General features: G+C 46.7%; 7 protein-coding genes across 7 annotated transcripts; 3 read left to right on the plus strand and 4 right to left on the minus strand.

Moving 5' to 3' along the window:
* Positions 1 to 1,036: 1,036 nt before the first annotated feature.
* Positions 1,037 to 2,593, plus strand: HO173_009272 (uncharacterized protein; the record flags this gene model as incomplete). Its single annotated transcript, XM_037311163.1, has 6 exons — positions 1,037 to 1,244; positions 1,327 to 1,406; positions 1,456 to 1,838; positions 1,896 to 1,966; positions 2,020 to 2,367; positions 2,562 to 2,593. 6 exons carry the CDS (start codon positions 1,037 to 1,039, stop codon positions 2,591 to 2,593), a joined length of 1,122 nt encoding a protein of 373 aa, XP_037162030.1.
* A 400-nt stretch (positions 2,594 to 2,993) lies between these two features.
* On the minus strand, positions 2,994 to 3,768 carry HO173_009273 (uncharacterized protein; the record flags this gene model as incomplete). Its single annotated transcript, XM_037311164.1, has 2 exons — positions 2,994 to 3,422; positions 3,574 to 3,768. The coding sequence occupies 2 exons, from the start codon at positions 3,766 to 3,768 to the stop codon at positions 2,994 to 2,996; spliced, it is 624 nt and encodes a 207-aa protein (XP_037162031.1).
* A 4,337-nt stretch (positions 3,769 to 8,105) lies between these two features.
* HO173_009274 (uncharacterized protein) lies at positions 8,106 to 9,611 on the plus strand (the record flags this gene model as incomplete). The annotated part of the gene is made up of 1 exon (XM_037311165.1): positions 8,106 to 9,611. The coding sequence occupies one exon, from the start codon at positions 8,106 to 8,108 to the stop codon at positions 9,609 to 9,611; it is 1,506 nt and encodes a 501-aa protein (XP_037162032.1).
* Positions 9,612 to 10,470: 859 nt separating this feature from the next.
* HO173_009275 (uncharacterized protein) lies at positions 10,471 to 10,671 on the plus strand (the record flags this gene model as incomplete). The annotated part of the gene is made up of 1 exon (XM_037311166.1): positions 10,471 to 10,671. One exon carries the CDS (start codon positions 10,471 to 10,473, stop codon positions 10,669 to 10,671), a length of 201 nt encoding a protein of 66 aa, XP_037162033.1.
* A 1,612-nt stretch (positions 10,672 to 12,283) lies between these two features.
* HO173_009276 (uncharacterized protein) lies at positions 12,284 to 13,222 on the minus strand (the record flags this gene model as incomplete). The annotated part of the gene is made up of 2 exons (XM_037311167.1): positions 12,284 to 12,717; positions 12,802 to 13,222. The coding sequence occupies 2 exons, from the start codon at positions 13,220 to 13,222 to the stop codon at positions 12,284 to 12,286; spliced, it is 855 nt and encodes a 284-aa protein (XP_037162034.1).
* A 535-nt stretch (positions 13,223 to 13,757) lies between these two features.
* On the minus strand, positions 13,758 to 16,267 carry HO173_009277 (uncharacterized protein; the record flags this gene model as incomplete). The annotated part of the gene is made up of 4 exons (XM_037311168.1): positions 13,758 to 14,651; positions 14,698 to 15,122; positions 15,175 to 16,070; positions 16,152 to 16,267. The coding sequence occupies 4 exons, from the start codon at positions 16,265 to 16,267 to the stop codon at positions 13,758 to 13,760; spliced, it is 2,331 nt and encodes a 776-aa protein (XP_037162035.1).
* A 5,794-nt stretch (positions 16,268 to 22,061) lies between these two features.
* On the minus strand, positions 22,062 to 22,568 carry HO173_009278 (uncharacterized protein; the record flags this gene model as incomplete). Its single annotated transcript, XM_037311169.1, has 1 exon — positions 22,062 to 22,568. One exon carries the CDS (start codon positions 22,566 to 22,568, stop codon positions 22,062 to 22,064), a length of 507 nt encoding a protein of 168 aa, XP_037162036.1.
* Positions 22,569 to 23,498: the final 930 nt, after the last annotated feature.

Genomic DNA, 23,498 nt, shown 5'->3' on the forward strand with positions numbered 1-23,498 from the left:
AAAAAAGCAATCATCCACGCAGCCTATTGCTGGACAAGGATTAGATCTGAATCACGCAATATCATGATCTCCATAGGGCAAGGAATGATTCTCAAGTCTGGCGCTGTCAAATCAGCGGGAGGGCGCAACGACGCGTGCCGCCATCGCTTCGACCTTCGATTCTACGTCGGAGCATCTGGGAACATGAGCCAATGGGAAGGCTGATTACTCGCATGCGGCGCAGATTTACTAAAGGACCGATTCCTCCCCTAAACGACCCCCAAGATGACACCCAAAACAACGCCCAAAACCTCCCTTGGAGTTGATCATATGTCGTAGGTTAACATCGCCACTATTTGAGGTTGACATTTAACGAACTTCTTCCGGGCTACTATGCCAGACCCAAATGGCGGGATCTAATGCTGCAAGTTCCTGACCCTCTCATTGCATTTTCCACTACTCCACCACGCAAATCCATTTGACGCTACCGCCCTCCTTAATGGTGAGCTCTAATGTTGCAGGTTTCTCGTTCGCTTGTACCATTTTCCCATATTCCATCAGGTATCGGTAACATCGACTGCCGATCATCGTTTGTACCGCGTCCTCTTGTATTGTCCACCCATACTCCATCAGACATCGGTGAAATTGACCGCCGATCTTCCTTGTAATATTTCAGCAAACGACCAAAGGTGACGACTGGTCTTGAGCGACCGATGCCTCATAAGGCATCAGCCATCAGCCATCCACCATCCAAGCGAGCAATCATGGCACGCCATGGGAAATGTTGTAGTCGCCCGAGGGAGTCCAGGTGAGGAATTGCGGAGATGGCATGATTGTCAAGACCGAGGAGAACGGAACATGTAGTATGTATGGAATCACCAACGAGAACCGGCATTCTTTTCCCCTCAATTACTCCACCCAGCTTTACTATAAGGCTCGGTTGTCTCCGATCATGTTCCCCACCCTCTGTCTGCCTTTGAATTTTTGTCACTTCATCAAAGCATTATATGGTCATCTGATCTGGGGACTAATTGTCTTCAACTTCCTCAGATAAAATATGGATTCCTTTGTGGACATCACCTCTTACGGCCATGGAGCGTTCAAGGTCACCATCGTCGCGGCAGTATTAATCGTCATGCAAATCTTGATGGTGGGAGGGCGATTCGTCTCACGAAAGTTGCGAAAGGTTCCCCTTGCAGCAGATGACTACGTGCTGTTAACTGCAGCCATCCTCACCGTCGGACTATGCGCGCTTGCTCTGGCCTGTAAGTCCCATTAGAGACGATTACCGCGAGGCAGAGGCTCCAAGTATTCTGGACCGAGAAGCGGCTGATTCATTTGGCACAGTCCCAAGGATAGGAGGTATCGGAGCTCCCATTGTGATAACACAGATGGAGGAGTTATCGGAAGGCAAGGTCCTCGGCCAGGTGAGCTCACGAAATCCCCTCATCGCCAAACCGCTGACGAAGTGCCCAGAGCTTCATGGCCTGGTTGATCCTCTACGGCCTCTCCATCGCGCTGTCCAAATGTGCCATCCTCCTCCTCTACCTCCGGGTCTTCACGACAAGCAACAAAGCATTCACCACCTGCGTCTACCTGACGGGCTCCGTCGTCGTCGCCACCGGCATCGCCAACACCTTCGCGGCCCTCTTCCAATGCTCCCCCGTCGCCTACGCCTGGAACAAGTCCCTCCCAGGCGGGCACTGCATCGACGAGGTCGCCTTTGCACGTTCCATGACGCTCCCAAACGTCGTCACCGGAGCCATCATGCTCGTCGTGCCCTTGCCCCTGTCGTGGAGGTTGAACCTCACCCTTTCCGCTCGCGTCGCGTTGACCGCGACTTTCTTGCACGGAATCATGTACGTCGGTCCACTTGTGACACCCACCCGTCAGAGAATCATGACTCACGCCTCCAGCAGTGGCTTCGTCGCCAGCTGCGCCCGCCTCATCATCTTCTTCCGCACCAACCCGTCCGCCTTCTCAAACGGTAAGCCTTTCCCCCCTGGCCACCCACACAGCCCTGACACCCCCCCCCGGCAGACACCTCCCTCGTCTGGACCATCTGGACCATCAACGAGCCCGCCAACTACATCATCGCCGCCTCCCTCCCCACTCTCCGGCCCCTCTTCCTCCTCCTCCTCCCTCCTCCTCCCCTCCTCCTCCTCCCTCGTCATCCTCGCCAACCCCGCCGCGCAAAAGATGCCGCCGTGGCCCCCGACGCGGTGGGGAGGAGCCGGGGCCCGTGGATGAACGCGGTGGGAGGGGCGGTGGTGGTGGATGGGGTGGTGGTGGTGGTGGATGGTGATGGGGGCGTTGGGGACGGGAACGGGCGGCGAAGGGCGGTGATGCGGGCGCCGGGGTGTGAGGAGGGGGGTTGGTGGTGGAGACGTTGGTTCGGGTGAGTGAGGGGGAGGGGAGGGCTTTTTGAGTTGGGCTGGCGGAGTGATTTGTTTTTTTCTTTCTGTTCGTGCTTCGTTTGTCAATCTGGATCGGTGGATCGGATTCGCTTGGAGCATGGGTGTTTTTTTTTTTTTTTTTTTTTTTTTGGCTTTTTTGGAGCTGACCGCTTTCGGTGCTTGTAGTGTTGTCGGCCGAGACGGTCGTTGGTGTTTGAGGATGTGGCGGAGGATGGGGATGGGGGTAGGTTTTCGCTGCTGCAGGGGTGTGTTTTGGGTTTGGTGGGTGTGGATGGGGATGGGGATGGGGTGGGTGTATAGTTGGGGTTGGGAAGGGGAAAGGGGGAGGCGGGGTTGTATGAGTAGGGCAGGGATGAGTTATGGGTATGAATGATTTTGAGATGTATGATTGGATGGGGTTTGAGCTGGGGGGGTTTTCATCAATGTAGTTGGTGGACTTGTGTTCAATCTGACGCTGCATTTTCATGACCATCGTGACTCATCCTGATGACCTTTTCGCTTTTTCTACCGCATCGGTGTACTTCCAACCACCCTCCAGTAAGCAAGCAAGCTAGCTGGAAGCCCACATCTACCAGCCCTGGCTACTCCGTCTCCATCTCAAGAAGAAGGCACCTTCCTCATGGCCTCAATATCCTCCTCCGGCAACCGCCTCTGCATCCCCGTGTTCGCCACCTGCCCCGTCAAGCTCGCCTGCGCCACCTCCTTCACGAAGCCCAAGGTGCCCACCGTGGCCTTCCAGTAGCTGATGTACTTGGCCCGGAGCTCAATGATGGCCATGCGCGGGTCCTCGGCCGTGCCGTTGTGCACGCCGTCGCCCAGGTCGCCGAACCAGGCCGCCGTGCCTTTGGAGTAGAGCTCCTTGATGCGCGGGTCGTCGTTCGCGGTCGTGACCACGGTGCCGGTGACGGAGACCCAGTCTTGGGAGGAGGAGTTTTGGAAGGTGAGCTGGGCGGTGGGGTCGCCGGCCAGGTCGGAGAATTTGTTCGAGTGCGTGTTGGCGAGGAAGAGGAAGTCGGGTCCTTCGCGCTGCGGGTTGGGGAACGGATGTGTTAGCTTGAGGTCGGGAGTGTATTGGCTTTGTATGTGTGTGTGGTGTATGGATGGATGTATGGATGTATGACCGGAGGGTTGTCCATGGACGTTAGGTAGGTGTGAGAACAGAGCGTGTGTGGCTTACCTTGGCTACGGCCATGGCGCGAGCGACGGGACCGATGCCGTCGCGGATGGTGGTCAGGAGGCCAATCTTCATGCCGTCGACCGTCTTGTAGAAGTCCTCGATTTGCTGCTTCTTGGGCGTTTTGTCATCCCATTGATTGGCGACGGTGGGGTCGGTCTTGGAGTCGACGTGGGACTCTTTGAGTGGGTCGGGCATGGTGAGGGTAGATGTTGTGGTGAAGGTTCTGTGTGTGAGGGGTCTGTGTCTGGTGGATTGAGTGATGGGTGTGAAGGATGTTTTGAGGAGGAGTAATGAGGTTGAAGATGAGAAGAGTGAGGGTTTTCGGAATAAGAGCATTAAGAGGGAGGGGATGATGATGATGGGAGTGAGGTAATGTTCATGAGGGGTGCCAAGTAAATAATCACATCATTACTTTGTTGTACATCAGTCTCGGAATCTACATTTTAGGGGGGGCGGACATTATTTTGCCGAGCCGATTCCGTCATAACCCCCTAGACCTTGTACATCTTTTGATCGAATAAAGTAATGTTTTAATGATTTAATGATTCAATGAATATGTAATGATAATTGACTTTATCTATGGAGGCGGCAAGGTCGGCTGCCGCCATCGCCGAAAAGTGAAAGTATAAGTAGCCCGAAACATGGTCTAGTAGCTTCTAAGATCCCGTCATAAAGTATGTTTCAATCCACCCAATCCCTTGTTGAGTATCACGTGTCATCATGTACTCTACCTACTCACAATCTGCTCCCTGATCGAAACTTGAGCACTGCTATCAGACTACCTCAAGGCTACGTACACGTAGAGTGTGAAATGAACAAGCCAGTCTTTACTTTGAAAGCTCCACGTTGACGACAGCCTCCGCCCTGTCGCCAAAACAAAGCCCGAGCTTGCGCGCTGCCCCAAGAAACATACACAAAGGAAATGTTCGGAGGTTGAGAAAGATGATTGGAGTCAGGGTGCCAAATGCAAGGCTGTCACACGAACTTGCGAAATACTGGAAGGATGATTGTGATTGGCGGGCAGACGAAGTGTGACCCTTACCCATCCACGGACTCTTCCATTACCCATTGTCCGGGCTTATCGCCCACAGACCTTCCTGCTAACAAAGGCAAAGATCAGTAAGGGTTCAAATATCTTGAAATGAACATACATGGTCCAAACCACGGCACACAAATCTTCCACCTCGCACACCCATCCTCCCCACTTCCTCCTCCTCCTCCTCCTCCTCCTCCTTCTCCACCCCCAACACCACCCCACCCACTCTTCGTTTAAAGATGGCTCGGCTCCTGCTTCGAAGTCCGCAAGATCATCAGCTGTCTCCCCACACCTTCCTCACTCAATGCACATGTATTTCACGTCAGACTAACAAGTATGTCGAGCTTCGGCACGGGTGATGCACCAAAGAAATCCGGACTCCTTACCGCCGTCATCCGCTTAGGATCCTCATGGTAGATCTACTAGGATCTGGGAAACTCGTAGCGGAAGGTAGAGACTAAGGCCCAATTCATCGCGCGAACTCAGGCTCTACAATACTCGCAGCATGTACCGGCGTATCATTGCAATTCCGTCTTCTGCGGTCCGCCAGCTTGGTACTAAAGCTCCCCTCACACTGGGACGGCTAATGTTGAAATCATACTTATATACGAAGCGCGAGAAGCTAGGGTTAGAGATGCTTCAATACTAGATGAAATAGGGAAACGGGTTGTTGAAACAGCAGTCCAATCGCCCGCGCAGTTTGGGATCTGGATCGGGGATTCCCCTATCAGACTGCAAGCATGGGCCGTGGAGACGTTGCACGACTGGATGGATGTCGCCAAGTAAACCATGCCCGATAATGAGGTGTTGACGATTGTGATGGTGCATGCAAGGTGTCACGCCTGGGCTGCGGTATCACAAAGCTGCGTGCCAAGAGTCCGGGCCTACGAATACGAGAAATGCGTTTAGAACATGCTCGGCAATGGCGCTCAGTGTCAGTGGTTATCCAAGAGAGGTTGCTATTCCTCCCTATGAACTGGATGCAAACGATTGCCAGTATTCAGTTCTAAAAGAAACTCGTTGTTCTTTGCAGTCTGAATCACACTCGCCGAGCTGAGAGGAGGTGAAAGTAGAGACATAGGAAGATAGATAGGTAAGGACATGGTCCGAAACTTGTTCGCGCCAAAAACTGGATTGGGGGCGCAATTGGGGGGTCAGTAGAAGATATGCGAAGGTGTCCTCAGATATTAGCGTTGGCGTGCGTGTACTCAATATTGGGCAGCACGAGAAAGAGCGCCGCAAGATCGAAGATTGGCTTTCTCCTATTGACTTCAGATCTAGACAACAGGAGGTCCTGAGAGGCGCGCAAACCGGCTCCCCTCGAATGGCTCTAAGATTCTGAGAAGTTTGGACGACGTGGATGGGGTCGCTATCTGGGGATGGACACGTTCCATCAAACGGGGGCCAGCGTGTGGGTTGCTTGATCCGTTGGCGCTCCGTTGCATGTTTCATCGTCTCCCAAATTTTCAGATGCAAAATGATGGTCAGCGCAAATGAATGCCGGCGTATAAATGCGCGACGGGGAGCGGTCATCATGCATGAAAAGTCCCTTCAGCCGAATTGGTGGTTCGTTGCCGTAATCAGACTAGCGTTGACACGTGATTGACGTAACAGTGCAGAGACCCGCATCCAAGCACTCAGCTCTTCTTATACTCGGCTTATTCTCTTATTCTCCTCAACACATTAACCCTAGTGGTGAACCACAGTAACTGCTAAATCCCCCTTAAATCAGCTGCCTTGATGCGAATCAAGCGGCCTCCCAAAAATCCGATGAGCGAATGTCGGCGCTTCTCCCGTTTCTTGCATTGCGTATAGACGGCGAGATTGAAGGCGTCCAAACGTTTCTTAGAGACGACGCTTCCCGTCGCTGCCCTTAGAGCGCCAACGCACTGTTTGTCACCACCTGACCGGCGATGGAATATGTGATGACCTTCCATGTGCCGCCAGCATAATCCATCTCTCTGAGACCGCAGCGCGAGGAGTTCAGGCCGAGGTCTTCGCCTACCTCCGGGACTCCTTTCTCGCCCACCGAGGCATTGCGTCCATCTCATGGCCTTGCCTCAAGACCGCTGCGTTCCAGGTAGCTACCCTCTTGCGCGAGCCTTTGGGCTCCGTGATCCGGATTGCTTCCGCAAGATCGAACCGCCAGCCGTGCATCCTTCAGGGGCAAGGAGGTCATGTCAGAGTGAAATTGCTATACGAAATGATCGATTCGATTATGTTGATTTCGTGATCGCTCACGGTGTAGACATCGATGCCGGAGGCAACGATCTTTTCACAATGGTGATGAGATGCGCGACGGACGATGCTACTACCCTGCAACGCATCCATTTCCTCGTAGGGCATGGTGCGAGGGCAGCTGGCTCAGGAGCGTTGCGAGAAGTGGTTGCTGGGGACAACATGGAGCTCGCGTCGTGTCTTCTAGACAGTGGGGTAGAGGTAGTTGATGGGATAGAGCCGGAATAGACTTCATCATTGATGGGAGCAGCGCGCGAAGGCTACCAGGACATGGGGCAGTTGCTGCTCGATCGCGGAGCCGATGCCGAGCTTGTTGATCTGGAAGGAAGAGATGCGGTAGCCATCGCGAAGGGGAGCGACCATGACAGCATTGTAAGACTTTTGCAGGCGCATCGGTGAAAAGTCGAGGCTTCGAAGACGGAGACTTGGAGCATCAATATGTAGACAGAGAGAGCATGAGGAAATCAACCATGCAGGGGTCCATGGTCCAGTTTATATACACCAAATCGCCGGGAGAACCTCCCCTTGATTCCACCTTATTTGTGGTAAAACAGTACTACCTAACTGGGTGGAACCATCACGGTTTTATGACCTCGTGTTCAGATGAAGTGCGAAAACGAAGCGCGAGTTTCTGACCAAGAATAGCCAAATGTTCCAACATCGCTTGGGGGTTTTCGAAAGCGCTAAATGTGGCGCTTCGAGAATTGGTCGTGCTGGTGGGCAAGGTGACTCAGCCCCGTCACTCAGCCCAGTTGTTCTAGCGTGTTCAAAATGCGTGTCGATGCTTGGCTTTATGATTTCCTACGCACCTCATAGATCCAAATCATCAACTTCGTTACTACAAGTTGGGTTTTAGGGACGGTAGCGGGGTTGGAATCGCGAGAATGTTGATAGAAATCTTATATATTGGTATGAAAGATTTGAAAATTAGAATAAAGAGCTATTTTACTTCTATAGCAAATTCTTTCTCTATAAACATTCGTTATTTTAGCGGCATTTAAATAATAACGATAAGGAGTCTATTTTATATGTAGATGTCTTTACGATCTGAATTGTAGTTGAGAAATTGATATTTTGGATCCATGGGGGCGCAGGAAAATGTGATGCCAAGCGTTGACATGGATTCTGTTACGCTAAAGGCAGACTTGAGTCCGCCGGCCTGGTGGGCCCGATGTGAATCATCGATACGGCGAAGCACTCCTTTATATATGACTCCTTAGCCTTTTTCTTTCCCAACTTTCGCAGGTACAGCGCAGCCATGAAGCACTTTACCGCCTACAAGTTGACCCACACACTCCAGACCTACCTTGGTATGGTCATGAACAACGGCGAGCCACGAGTCCGCTTAGATCCATGCATACCCAACTACTTGATAGACACCGAAGAGATTCAAGTATCAGCCAAGCACCCCAGCTCGCTCTCGGAAGAAGCTCTTGTCGCTCTGTTCACTTCCTGCGTTCTCGACTGCCGTCTGCCACAATTCCGTAATCCCAACGACCCTGATGTAAAGCGCTTGAAAGCAAACATATATGCATGCTGCGACACGCAGATCGATATCGCTTTCATGAAAAGCAATATAGGCTCGCTGCTGCGGTTGGACCTGGAGCAAGCAGCAGCCGTTGTGATATCCGCTATCAGGAACGACGATGGTATAGCGAACAGATCAGAAATTGTGCAATCACTTCTGAAAGAAATCCACCCTAAGGTCCTAAGTCACAGCTGTATGTGGTTCGAATACGCACACATGGACTCGGCAATAACCATCCAAGCACGCAAGTTCTCCCATATAGTCACACAGACACGACACATAATTCAAGATAAGCACATGGTTGAAATGGGCGAATGTCCCGACTGGCAATGCCTACTTCCCCTTCTTCTGCGCATCCGCCGTTGCTCTCCACGCTCGCGCTGCCTTTTCATTCCTGAATGGATCTTTCGCGAAGCGAACGCCACTCCTCCCTCCGAGTTTTGCGTCTGGGACAAGCGGGGTCGCGTGGCTGCCGGACACGAGCCCATCCTAGCGCCTGCCTCCGATAGTATCGTCCTGACTCGCAAAGAGTTTCGCCGCGTTCAACGCCGTCTCTTGCGGTACTTCCGCTTCTGGGATCCCACACTCTGTTTACGACAAGACATCAAGAATCTTGAAGCCAACGTCATTTACGGCACCGAGCTCATCAGGTCTCAGGTGCTTCCTTCAAACGATACTCTCGTTGTAGCACACTACTTCTTTGCACTTCAGCGCCGTATGCAGCGTAAGGTGGTCTCAGACTTGCAGTGGACTAGCTTTCTTCAGAAAGGGGAGAGTGGGAACATTGTGCAAAACAACCCTGAGATTCCAACCACCTTCGAAGAACGCCTCAGTACCCTCAGTGGTCAGAGCGGCGTCCCTCTCTCCGGATCTTTACTACCGCAGATAGACCAGTGTTGCCTCTTGATGGAATCCTACGTCAAGGTCTACGGTAACGGCGATCGTAAAAATCTTGTTTTCGTACGGGGCGTGAGCGGTGGGTCGGGTCGTGGTGCAGTAGATGATTACAACTTGCTTTGCGATATCCTGAACACTTTGTGTGGTAAGGCCAAGGAAGAAGGCGTCAAAATGCCCGGTCCAGTGAGGAAGTTCTTAGCGAAGGACATCATGGCTTGGAACGAGGCATTCGGTGATGATGCTTTCGCTGGCGGGAGGGTGCCGGGATGGGAGCCATGGCTGGCTGAACGACGTGAGATGGGGATCCTTCAAGGGATCGAGGCATTGAGTATAGAGTGAAGCCTCGGCTTTTCTCCGTCTGAAGTAGATTATTGGTGTAGTGCAAACACAGTCTCGGCTTGTCAAACTACCTTACCGTTCACAGATCGCCGATTGGTCATGTTGTCGTTTTCACCGAGTCACCCACACAAAGCTTCAAATTGATAGCACACTCACCAGCAACATCTTTTAGAACGATCACAAAGACTGACAAACAACCATGTTGTTCATGGCTCTACCACTTGAGCTACGCTTCAAAATCTACCCCTACATCCTCAGCCCCGACCCGCCCAAACTCCTGACAGTTTACCATAACCGTCCCTCCGACCCTGGTATCTCCTTACAACACCTCCGGCCTCGACTGCTCCATCCGTCGCACCAACCGACAAATCTACCTCGAAGCCTTACCCGTCGTCTCCACCTCCAGCACTATCGCCTTCGACTTTACCCACTGGGAGAGCACCCACTGGAAGAGCTCGTCCTGTGACTTTATCGACTGTACCATTACGCCGCCTGCGAGGCTCTTCCTGCCGCCCAATGTGCGGTACCTAGACAATACGCCGGGCTGGTGCATCACGTCGGCTGGTCATCGGCTGTCAAGAGTGACTGCACAGCCATCTCTCCGCTCTACATCCCGCGTATGCGGCATATCAGGATCAACGTCTCGGAGCGTGCGCTGTAGGGATGGGGAAACAGAGGCGCGTATTACTCAGTCACTGGTAGAGTCCTGAACAGACTTTTACGATGCGTGAAGGAAGATAGGGTAGAAGATGACGAAACGCTCGCAACGAAGACGTTGAGATTCAGGTTGGCGGTTTATCAGGATGAGAACGGCAGTAATATTTTCATGCCGGGTGTGAACCGTGTGTGGGTCGAAATCATGGGGGACATGAGAAGAATGCTGGCGCTACTTGAGGCTGTGAGGGAGAGGAGGAAGGTGCGGGTTGAAGTGAAGTTGTTTCGGGAGAATATGTGGGTGGGCGCTATTGGTTTGGCAACTCTCGGTCTGGGCTCACAGTCACGAAAAGAGAAGGTCACGAAGAGACGGAAGAAGAATAGAAGTATAGCTCAGCGAGCCTAACTTGCACAGCAGCTAAGGCGGCTACGGTCACGGCTTACGGGCAGGCTATCATGTAGTGTACCACTGAGTATTGGGAGGCGAATAACAAAGTCGGCGAGGGCTTGGATTGCATGTCTCCCCTAACTCACTCTCAACAGGTATTGTATCAAACTCAGATCCGATTACAATCCCATTCCACTAGGTCTTCGACGCCGATACCATCACGCCTGCCGCTCTCCCTCGGTACCGGTTCGACCCCTTCACAGCCCTGCCCGTTTCACCACCCTTTCCAGAATAAACGTTCACCAATACCCCGGCTCCGCAACAATCGTCCGCGCTCGACTCATCAATCAATAAAGAGCAGCGCTGCGCCTACCCCCTCTTTCTGGAATCTTGCGAATTTGCCAGGAACTCTGTCGGTCGGGTTTGGGCATTTGTCTTCGCTGCCAGGATCGAGACGGACAAGCGCGCTCGATGCAGCGGTCCTTGATGAGGATCTGGCTTGGATGGACGGAGTTGTCGTATTGAAGGCAGTACTTCTGGTGGACATTATGGGGTCTCGGCACGAGATGTTCAAGGGCGCAAAATGGGAAATTGAACCAGGAAATCTGCGTTTCCTAACCCTAGAGGGCACGGGAGATACCCGCTGACAATCGATTACCTACACGATCGACTGGATCGTCCATCCGAGTCTTCCTTGAAGCTGTGCTGTACGACTCATAGCTCGATACAGGGGTTGTGACTTGGGATAGATCGGCCGCGGCCTGCGTTGCTTCCACTGGTCTCCAAAGACTATGGGGAGGTAGCGTTTGTGGCTTTGGGAACGTTCGCACGGGTTGGGGCATCAGAGCTTCGTTGAATGCCTGTGATAGGGTCATTGCTCGCGGGTGTATCTATCCTCGCAAAGGCCATTCGGCAAGTACGGCTCACCTGCGTCATCATCAACACAATCCCGCTCTATTGACTCGGCATTTTATCTACATGGGCACATTTCTCAAAAAGGAACAAGGTCCGTGGTCCTGGTAACGTTTCGCCATCTTCTACGCCCACAGAACCGGCATTCGCTGACGATAGACGTTCGCAAGGCGTCCACAGGTGGTGGTGTCGCTTTTGACGGTGTTCAGATGCGAGTTCTGAATGGAGGGATGGCCGGGAGTCTTCGTCCACGTGCGGTTCGCATATCTGTAACGGGCAAGGTCCAGGCCGCTTCACAGGAATGGCAGTATTGCCTTCCAGTACGGCTGCTAGACTCAAAAAGTACCTTACGGCTTCGACTGGCGGTTCTGGTATAGTACAACGCTTTGCTTGTCATGAATCCGCAGCCACTGAGTACCCATCGCGAAGATATCCGACGCCTAGACTGCCCTTTGTATTGGTATTTTCTGTGACGACGAGCTATGGCTTTTAGACTACGGTTGTATCCCTTTGTAGAAAAAGTGTGCCTTGCCTTCCCACCCTGACACGCCATGGATGCAAGAGGCAGCGATCCAGCGAGGTCTCTTGTCAGGAGACTGCTCGCGAGGATCAACCACACCGGTACAGGTGAACACGGTGCACACCCCGCGTGTTTGATTTACCAAAGTCTTATCATCCCGACAATCAGACCTCCGATCGTGAACGCTAGCCCTACGGATCATTCTCCAACGCGGTCACGCTCTCCACCACCGCCCCCGCCAAACTCGCCTCCAGCCGCTGCAGACTCTCCCCCGTATACGCCATCATCTGCCCGTGGTCCGCCAGCAGCAGATACTCCCCGTTCAAGAAGTCCCCGCTCAGGCCCTCCAGCAGCTGGCCCAGCTGCGCCGCCAGCTGCGTCGAGTAGTACGTCACGTCCGTGTCCAGCCGCGTCGCTCGGCGGCCCGACGGCAGTATCGACACGAGGGCTTGGTCGGCGGCGGCGTCGAGGCCGTAGTTGGACACGGTGGCCGCGAGCAGGGAGGAGGCGGTCAGTGGGAGGGAGGCCGGCGACGCCGTCGGCGCCGAGGGTTTGCGCCAGTTGCGCGATGGCGGGTTGGGATTTGAGGGCGTAGAGGGCGCTTTCCCAGGTCGTGAAGTAGGTGTTGATTGCTGGGCAGAGAATGCCGGGTCAGCGATTTTTATCATTTGATCTTTGGTGTGTGTGTGTGTGTGTGTGTGTTGCGTGCTACTTACCGTAGATATTAAAAGCCCCGTAGAACACATGCGCATCCGTGACCGGGCCCCCGAGCCGCGGCGCCGAACAGTTCAAACTCCCGAACGTCGAACAATCATACCCGGCGCTCCCGTACGCCAGCCGCAGGAAACACGTCGACCATATCTCCCCATCTTCGCACGTCTTGGTCGTGAAGTTCCAGTTGAACATCCACTCGTTCATCTGCAGGCTGTCCCAGCAGCTCGGGTACGTGGCGCCGGTACTGCTGCTGAGGTCTGTGCAGTTGGGGCTTGAGGAGTTGGCTGTCGTTGCTGCGGGGAGGGGGTGGGCGTTGTTTTGCCAGCTGGCGTAGTCGGGTGGGCCGGCGCCGGGGGCGGCGGACGGTAGGAGGGGCGCGAGGCATAGAAGGAGAAGAAGAGACAGGTTGCTGCGCATGCTCATACTGGGACGGGCGGTCACGGAAGAAAGGGGTGGGAAGTGTCAGTTTCGATATTGGGAGAGCTGCACATCACGTCGGAGCGTTCCGAAAAGCCTACGGAATGGGTGGGGAGGTGGAGCTGGTGGGGAGTCGTAGGATTCTGGGAAATGAAAGCGAGTTGGGATTCTCGCGTGGGGAAATGGGGTAGCTGGGGAGGTATCCACTCGCAGTGGATCTGGCGCATGAACGGAAGACACGCGATTTGGTGCCTGTACGTCGCATGTTTCTTGAAACAACGCCAAGCTCAATAACGGCCACTAAGAAGCACTTGAGCAAACATACGAACAAGGAGTAGATGTGGGTAGATGTGGGTATCTCAACAATGATAAGGGAATGGCAGGTACTTTTGGCTTTGGCGTTTGGATGGGGTATATTTATTAGAATCCTTCGAAGAAAAATCCAGCAATCGCAACCGGACTGGCACCAGCTCCGTGCGCCAGGCTGACACCGCCTAAAAAGGATGTGCATGGGATGTGCATGTGCATGCTGCAACCCCAATCATGGCTCCCCAAACCAAAGGTCCGCGTGGCCGGGCATGGGTGGCCTGGTGGATGGCATTTCCGATCTGCGTCGGGGCAATTGTTTTCGCGCCACTTGGCGTTGTTGGACAGTGGGAGCCCATGCTGCTTGCGGTGGTATAATTGCGGTATGATGTCCCCGAGCTATGAGGGGCTCTAATTCGCCTTGGCTCGGAGGTAATTCGGTGGAGGAATAAGCCGATCGAGGGAATGGTCGGAGAGGGCGAGCCGCAATGTGTGTGTCTCCGGTGTTCGACTTTGGCTTGTGGGGCGCGATCTCTGTTTCTGAAGACCAGGGGTATGTATGATATATCATGGCAGACTGTGAGCGTGGGTACGGCGTAGGCTTAGGCTTAGGCCGGTATGAGCCCATGGGCGATAGGGTCGTGTAAGGCGGAAGCGTTGCGAATGAGGATAGAGGTACTTGGTGAGGTGTGGCATGTCTGTACTGACACTCCAGCGGTGTGTCATCTTCGCAAGAGGATACCGAATGCACCTTAACATCGACAGAGCCGTCAATTGGAGACGTATGTTGGGCCAAAAGTCTTGTCGATACTCCGACGGGATCGTTATGCCATTCTTTAAATTCCCTCCAGTAGTCCCTCGATGCGCGTAGAGTGTTCAGGATACTGTTTCTCGTGTGAGTGAACGGCTTCGCGCATTGCCTGAAGAATTCTTTCGTGTCTTCCATCACGCTGTTTTCCTTCGTCCTCAACTCTTTGCGCTCTTTCCTGAGACTCTCTTTCCCCCAAATCCATTTGATGATATGGACCACCGTGGCGCAGCCAAGTTTGATCGAAATTAACCAGGCGTGGTGATATCTCTGAATGATCGCGGCGATGATGACGAAGCAGGCGCTGACCCAGGTGCTCCACTGTGAGACGTTAATTCCTGAAGTTGGTTGGTCTTGTGAAGCTCACCTGTCCAACGGCATCCTCACTCTCGCTGACTGGCCAACTCCAGGTGCTAAACTCGTTGATAATCACTGATGATACGAAGACAAAGGGGCAAATGAAGGCCACAGCTATCGCGATGAGGAAATAGTAGCCTGCGACTGTCTTTCCAATATAGTACCGAAGTCTTGATCCGAATGCAGTTCGTCGTTTCTTCGGAGTGGTCCCGGCAAAAGTGCGGAAGGCCCAATTCCGCACCGTTGTCTGGTCCCATTGATTCTCGATGAGCCCGAGTATTCCTTGTGCGATAATCCATAGAAGAAACAGACAGTTGACCAAGAAGAGACTATTGACGAGCTCGCTGCCTGTTAGGATGCCGATTGTGTCAGATATCAACAGCGCCGAGGCACCTTGGTTTTGCCTCAAGGGAGTATGGGGCAGGTCGAAAGCGCCTAGGTTGGAATTAGTGCTCCTCACATGCGATATTGGGCCAATGAACCTTACCACAGGTATCGGTACAATTACACTTATTGTATAGATCCAATGATACGCCGTTATTAGTGACTGACAGATTCTCGAAGGTGCAACCCTTGGCGGCGTCCAGAGCGCAAGTTGACAATTGGCTTAGGATGACCGACGGTACGACCCCTTTAATTACAATGACAAAGGTAGGAACCATAGCACAAAAGAGGAGAACGCCCCAGAAGATAATCACGGAATGCGCTTCATGCTGTCGAACAGTGGTTGAGAAATTTAAGATTGGCGTCAACATGATACTGCCTGCAACCAGGATAGGGAAAATTGCCTGTAAGTCAATGTCTCCGAGCTCCTTGGGTGGCAGATAGATCCAGTCAAGATTTCTCAATGTCGGCGTATGGTACCTGTATCGCAGGAGCAGCGCAAACGCATGCACTGAAGCCGTTGCGGCGTAGGTCATGGCTGCTCCAAGCGCCGCTGTTGACAGCCAAGAATGTTTCCGAAGGATCAAAGAGAAGATGAGTAAGAGATAGTAGATGAGTCGCGGCAAGAACCCGTATTGGCCGCTGATAGGATATATGCATTTCTGCTCGTAGGAAAAGACCCTGGGCTGGAATAGCAGATCCACGGTTTTCCCAATGGCCCACATGTTGGTCTTCGAGGGGTCATAAGTGAGGATTCCCAAGTTTGCTCCAGGGGTCGTCCAGTTCAGGTTTCCGGAATGAAAGGAGTAGTGCAAGGATGCGTTGAAGGGGTAGCTTCCGTTGGATAACAGATTGCTTGAATTGGCGACGAAAGGGTTGAGCGTGAATGATCCATTAGATATCAAGGAGCCGTTAGGCATCTTGACTACTACAGCGTCGTCTCTGTGCTGGATATAGAAGGTTGACGAATTTCGTCTTCCTTGCTTCTCCTTTGCTCCCCTGCGCCAGGGTAATTGTTCCTACGTCTGCGCTATTTGACCATGTCTGCATCTCAAGCCCAGAATGAGAGCAACAGCTCACGTTAGAAGCCCAGAGTCAAAGAAGATGGGACTTGAAAACCCAAATCCAGCACTCTGCGCAAGACCAAGGCTTTCTGAAGAATACGGGTTGAGGTTCGCCGCTTTCCAATTTGTCATGCGCAGAGATTGCTGACCAATTCTCTGCGCTGCATCGGCAAACGCTGCGCCTCCCCAAAACGCAACTGTGAGATGTTTTTGCCCGAAGCTCGTTGCTTTGGGAATCGCGTAACTAAATGGGTTATCAAGGAGAACAGGACAATCGTCGTCGGGACGAAAAGTGCAAAGGAGAGTTGATGGAGGTATGATGGGCTGCAGCAGTCATCTTATACAATCATTTCGGCGCCGAGCTAATTACATCGACAGCTGGAAGGATGAAGGCTGAGCCCAGCGGCAAAGCCTGGCATGGGGGGCCTGATGAACAGCGGCGTGTTTTTCTCTCATCTTGACACGAAACGAATCATTTCCACGCCGTGGTCATACTCTAGTCATCCGGGAAGCGGTCTGAAAGACACGCCTCACATAGAGCTTGTATCTTTTTCATGCGCATTGATGGAGTGGACGGTTTTATGAGACGAATGTTGAAGTTGAGCACGTTCAGGATGGTGGGGGCTGAAATATGAGGAACCCGTGTGCAAAAAAAGTTAAAAAAATTAAAAATGAGATTCTCACACACACCCCACCAAAAGTAGTACTGAGTAGATAAATCTTCTCCCATATCGTATTCTACCACCTTTCTTATTATATTTAAAAGCTTCTATATATCTCGCTTAGCTAATCCTTGATGTTTTATCTTAATATTTCAAAATACCTCTTAATCGACGTAATTAAGGTTCCCTCTCTCTATTAATCTCTCTTTTAATTAAATAATTTAAGAGGCCTAAAAAGACGTTCTTTTATATCTAAGCGATTACTAAAAATAACTAATTAAGTTTTAATAATAATTTATAAAGCATAGCTATCCTTACTTTTAGATTTAAAAACTCTTATATTAAAGCCGCTTATAAATATATAATTCTAGAAAATATATAAGCTTAATAGATTATAATAATAGATAGAGTTAAGACTTAATAATAATAATAGAAAAAGAATAAGAGGCGGAGATAGCTAAATATAGTGAAGAGAAAACTAGATATTATCTTACTAAAGAGCGTTAATTAAGAATTATTTAAAACGAGTTAATTACTTTAGACGTAAAGAAATTAAAAGCGAAAAAATAGATTAATAATCTATTTTTAAATTTATTAATTACTCTATAAGTTAATAAATATCTAAAATAATTTATAAATCTTAAAGTTTAAAGACTTAACGTATTTAGTATATTATTATTTAAGTAAACGCTTATTAAGATAATTAAGAAAAGAGATAATTACTCTAAAGGCTAAAAACTCGTTAACTATATAATTAATATACGTTCTATTTATAATAGAGTTATACGAATCTTATAATTAATTAATAATCTTTTTAAGATTAAATAAGATAAGGTTATTAAAGTTATTACTTAAAAAGCTAATAATTAGAAGTTTAAATTAATTATAAAAATCGAGATCTTAATTAAAGTTAATAAGTCTTTACGAAAACCTATATCTATGTTAATAAAAGAATTTATATTAATTAATAGACTTACTTAAATAGATAAACTACTAGATAGAGTAAGAATTAAAATAAATATACTTTAGACTATTAGTAACTTTAATAAAGAGCTACTTAATTACTAGTAGTATTATAATACTCGCTATAGAAATAAGAATAGCTAATACTTTATTAATTACTCTAATAAGTATTATAATATAGATTATACTTAGTAATCTCTTTAGAGTAAGACTATAATAAATAATAAATCGAATATATTAATCTATTAATCTTCTATTAAGCTATATAATTTCTAAGTTTATAATTAAAACGCTATAGATATTAACTCGCGAAAGTCTCTTTAAAAGATTAAAAGAAAGGAGATTAAAGGCGAAAGAGAAGAAGTTATTAACTTTATAATAAGATATATAGTCTTTAATAAGTAGTAGCTAGAAATATAATTAGCTAAATCTATAATGAATTTTATAGAATAAATAATCTTATATTAATAGTAGTAAAGATCTTCTTAGTCTATAGTATATCCGTCTATATATTAATAAGAATATTAATTATTAAGGCCTTAGTTATAATTACTATATACTCCGCCTCCTTTTTAAATATATTTATCTTAAGCGTATTTATCTTAAGCGTATTTACCTTAAGCGTATTTATCTTAAGCGTATACTTTATAGTTATTATAATTACTTTAAGTATATATCTTAATATCTACTTAATAGCCTACTTCTACTTCTTCTCTTATTTCTACTTAAAGCTTAAGTTCTATAGATAAATTAAATCTAGATTATTTAATTATAAAGTAATTCTTTAAATAAAAGAAATTTTAGATCTCTAAAGCGATATAGAAGAATAAGATCTTAGAGATAAGATATATTATTAATATAAATATATAAATAATTAAGTATCTAAAAGTAATAGAGAACTTTATATCTATTATATATTATATTATTATATAATTAGAGATTTCTAATACTTTAGCTAGAGGCTTTAAAATAAATTTAAAGATATTTAAGCTTTTAATAGCGATAGACGAAGACTTTAATAATTTTAAAATAGTAATAATAGTAGTAAATATAGTTTAATCTTCTAAATTTATCTAAATATTATACTTATTAAGAGCTTTATTTAACTTTCTTATATCTATCTTAAAGATATAATCTATTAAAATTGTTGGAATTCTTGGCCCCTAAGCTTTCCAGCCTTCTCAGCCACCTTATTGAATTAGCTATCTAAATTTATCCTATATATAAAACTCTATTCCAGAGTGCTTCTAAAGTAATTAATTTATTCTTCTTAAATATTTTAATAGGTTATAAGCTCGGTTTCGACGCTTTTATAACGCTACTATATATATTATTATTATTATATATCTTTATAAACTCTAATTCTAATCTCTATTAATTTCAAGTATTTATTATATTAGTATTAGTATTAACACTAGCATTAATCATAGTCTAACGAGTTATCTTAGATTTATTTCTTTTAAGTTATCTATTCGTTAACTTACTAAGATAAATTACTCGAAGTAACTTATTAATATATATATCTTATTACGTAAATAAAAGTTATAAAAGTATATTTAAGAGACTTCTTTCGAGATATTAATCGTTACAGCTCTAGCTAAATAAAAAAATTTCTTTTAAAGAAACTGTTAATACGATAATACTTACTATTAATAGCCCTGTTAAATAATAACTTACAGCTGATAAGTTTAATTATAACTTTAAAATAATATTCTATCTCGCGGATCTCTACCGTCTTATCGAGGATAACGAATTTATACGCTTTATCGTATAATACTATACTATTAAATATAACAAATTCGACTTCGTAATCGACTATATTATTTATATTAAGTTACTTAAAGAGCGTATTACAGCTATTAACATTAAACTTATACTCGATAAATAAATAATTCTTTATCTATCGATATTTCTTTTTAATTATCTTTAATACTTAATTAAAATCTAAGCTATTATCCCCGATATAACGGCTTATAAAGCGGTAAATATACTTTTAAAAGAGGAGAGAAAAGGGGAAAAGCTAAAGCTTACGGAGGTGGAGGAGATAGCTAGTATATTTATAAATGCGGGGGTTATAAGTAAGAGTGATAATTAAAAGAGTTATAAGATGTGTGGTAAGATGTATAGATTAGTGTGTTATATCGAGTATCCGGAATTAGCTTTAAAGTGATATCATAAGATGATAAGAGGTATGAAGCGGAAGCGTACCGAGAACGAGGTCACTGCGGCGATTGCGTTTTTTTTTGAACACCAGACGGTGTGGAGCCTGAGGCTTGTGAACACCAGACGGTGTGAATACCAGGACGGTGTAGAGCCTGGAGGGCTTGCGAATACCAGACGGTGTGGGGCCTGGAGGGCCTGTGACGCTGCAGGGGCGATGAGATGTTTGTATAGTTACATGTTTTTTGTTGATGGGCTGGTACGCTTAGCTGCAGGGGCGTGTTGGAATTGTTGGAATTCTTGGCCCCCAAGCTTCCCAGCCTTCCCAGCCACCTTGTTGGACCAGCCACCTGAATTTGTCCTGTATATAGAACCCTGTCCCAGAGTGCTTCTGGAGTAATCAATTCATCCTTCTTGAATATTTCAACATAATCTTCTATAATATTATACTTAAAATACTTTCTCGAAAAGTAATTATATCGACTTCTTTTTACGATATATTATAAGAAGTTATTAAAGTTCTCTTAGAACTAAGACTATATCTTATAAAAGTATTTTTAAATTTATATTTTTAAGACGTTAAAAGAGAGCTTAATAAGATTAAAATCTAATAAGTGAGAGGTAAATATTAGATCTTATAATTATACTAATAGATTATCTTCTTAATATAAAAATTATAATATATATTAATATTATCTATAATAATAATATTATAATAGATTAGAAAATATTATAATAAGATAATAATTTATTAACTAGCTATTAAAAGAAGATCTTAATATTAAATTATCTCTTCTTAAATCTAATATAGAATAGATATTTATCTATTATATACGCCGAAAATATACTTTAAAATAACTCTCTTCTTAGATCTATATAATATTAATTATTCTAATTAATAAAAGTATAGACTCTATATCGCTAACCCATAAACTTATTAAATAAAGTCTTATTTATAAAGACTAGTTACTCTATAATTATATAAAAAGTTTTATAATCTAATATAGATAAAGCTTCTTATTCTATTAATATTCGACTCTTTAATTAATTTTCTTATTTAAATACTTTCTCTTAAGAGTTTTTAATATTATAAATTAATATATAAATAAACTTTTACTTCTTTTAAAGAAATTAGATTATCTCTTTCTATATAGCTTATAATTAATCTTTAAGATATTTAATAAAAAGTCTTCGACGATTAAGTAAAGCTTATAAGAGATATTTTTAAAACGAAATTATAATTTATAAATCGAGCTATATATAAAGAGATTTTCTTAAATATTATAAATTATCTATATATAGCAATAGACGTTCTAGATAATAGTATTAAATCTTTAATATAGAAATAATAAACGAATAATTCTAGACTAAATAAGCGAAGATAAATCTCTTCTATTAATCGTTATAAGAGATATTTCGAAATAATAGAAATTAATTAAGCGAGATATATAAAAGCTTTAAATATAATAAAAAAGATAATAGAATGCGATATGAAAGAAGATTTATCTACTTAGTACTACTTTTTAATAAGGTGTGTATAAGAATCTCAATGCCAAGTATTCCAACGTTTTCTGTATACGCTAATAACCCCGCGTTAGCGCCAACACAAAACACAAAACACGAAACATCCAATCGTCGCCTCGATGCTGCATACGAGGGTCTAGCCTGATATAAACAACAACGTAATGCATTCGGCGACGCCTTTGATCCTGCTCGAGATGGAAGTCAATAGCGCAACGTAGGGTTCATCAACACCGAGTGATCATTGAGACAGACACTTGTTTTCGCACACTTGAATTGTTGATTATCTAGGTATGTAAGGCTACTTTCATCTGAGAGTCGCGATATCACAGGCTTCTCAAGTCATCGCATGCTCGTCAACGCGCCTCTTTCCTTCATTCCCACAGAAAGACCCCTACCTTCCTTCTTACTACATGTAACACCCTGCTCGCCATACTTCTTCAAGTCTGAAATCACTTGGCCTTACCGTTCTCAAAGAATTAGCTCAGAGATTGCATATACCTGCTCCAGGGCTATCTTGAAGGAGTCGCTGGACGACTGTTCGACTGTCAATCCCGCTGTCAGCCCTGACGTGCCTTAGCCCATATATGTGCGAGCGCCAAACATTACGGCATCGGGACCTATCCATATCGTTCCACGTTTCCCGCAATCCGGTGAGGAAGCGATATGGCAGGGCCAGATACTTGCCCCTCACGATCACGCCACCGTCTCGCCTGATCTGCTGATGCACTTGGTGCAGAAAAGGGAGCCCGAGAGACATGTAGTATGTGAGAGAGCGATTGTGATCCTTCGGCACCCTTTCGAGTTCCTTTTTCCTTTGGGAACTGATCTTGAAACTCAGCTTGCTTCGAAGCCCATTGCCCGACATCGTTTGAAGCCATACCAGCATTGCGTTCTGCTCGTGCTTTTTGTCTTGTCTCCAGAGGTCCCACATGCCCTCTTTCTTCCAATGCTCCCTGAAAATCGCCAAAAGTACATCTCTGCATATTCTTTCCCCATTTGAGGTCCAGGTACAGGAGTCTCAAGTCCTCCAATCCATTTACCAGAGCACCATGTCGATCATTTTTTGTGGCAGCAACGACTAGAGCACCTAGTACATTCTTCAATCCCCACAATCCGTGCCGCATCGCAGAGTTCGTGTGCCCGTAGTTTGATCCATGGAAGATGATGCCGCGAGGTTGGAGCCCATCAAGATGGAACGATGAGATAATAACAGTAAGCTTGATCCTCTTGAATCGTCGAAAATCTTTAGGTGAAGATTTGTCCCGATCCAGTTAGTCACCTTCTTCGTTCGGGTCACGCATTGGTTTTCTAATCCCCCGCAAAGGCCATCCAGGAAAAGGGGAAAATGGCGATGGGTGGCAATGTAGATGCGAGATTGCTTGAACGTATAGAGTATCTGATGCCTCGGTATGGATCTGTTCGTTCGACAGCAAGATGTTGGGGCCGCTCCGCTGCTTCCATGGTCCCAATTGCACGAATTGAAGGCGTGCCCTCATTTCGGCAAGGTAGTTCCATCTGTACAGTAGGTCGATTTCGCAACTGGGGGCATAGGGCGAGCGAGTATATCTGCATTCGGATCTCGAGAGCCAGCGAGATGAATCAAGATGGCTCTTGAGGCTGGAGAGCTTGTGTACGGAGCTCCTCAGGTGAAGTCTTGGTATGCGAAGTAGGAAAAGAAGATCCCGACGACGAGCCTTTCGACTTCAGATACTTTTCAATCTTAGAAAACACGGTCTATGAATGGGCAGGGAGTAGATCTCTTGATGATGGTCGTTCCCAGCTATTTTGCTTCTGGTGTACTTCACTAGACCCTAAATGAGATGGAGAGTGATGTCACGAAAGCTGGGAAGGTTTTCTCATCAGTCTGCCGTATTTACTTTAGTGAACACGCTAAATTCGTAGCCTAGAGCAGAATTAGCAAAAAGTAGCGTTGCCGCGCGCATGTCAAAAACCTTAATAGTTAATGGTAAAGTAATTGAGAAGTCGCAAAGACATCTAAGATTCGTGAAATTTCCACCAGTTGGAGACAGACCAAACAAGCGGTTGACAGTGCA

Source organism: Letharia columbiana, assembly GCF_014066305.1.
Source record: "Letharia columbiana isolate WasteWater2 chromosome Unknown Sc0000038_s0, whole genome shotgun sequence".
NCBI lineage: Eukaryota > Fungi > Ascomycota > Lecanoromycetes > Lecanorales > Parmeliaceae > Letharia > Letharia columbiana.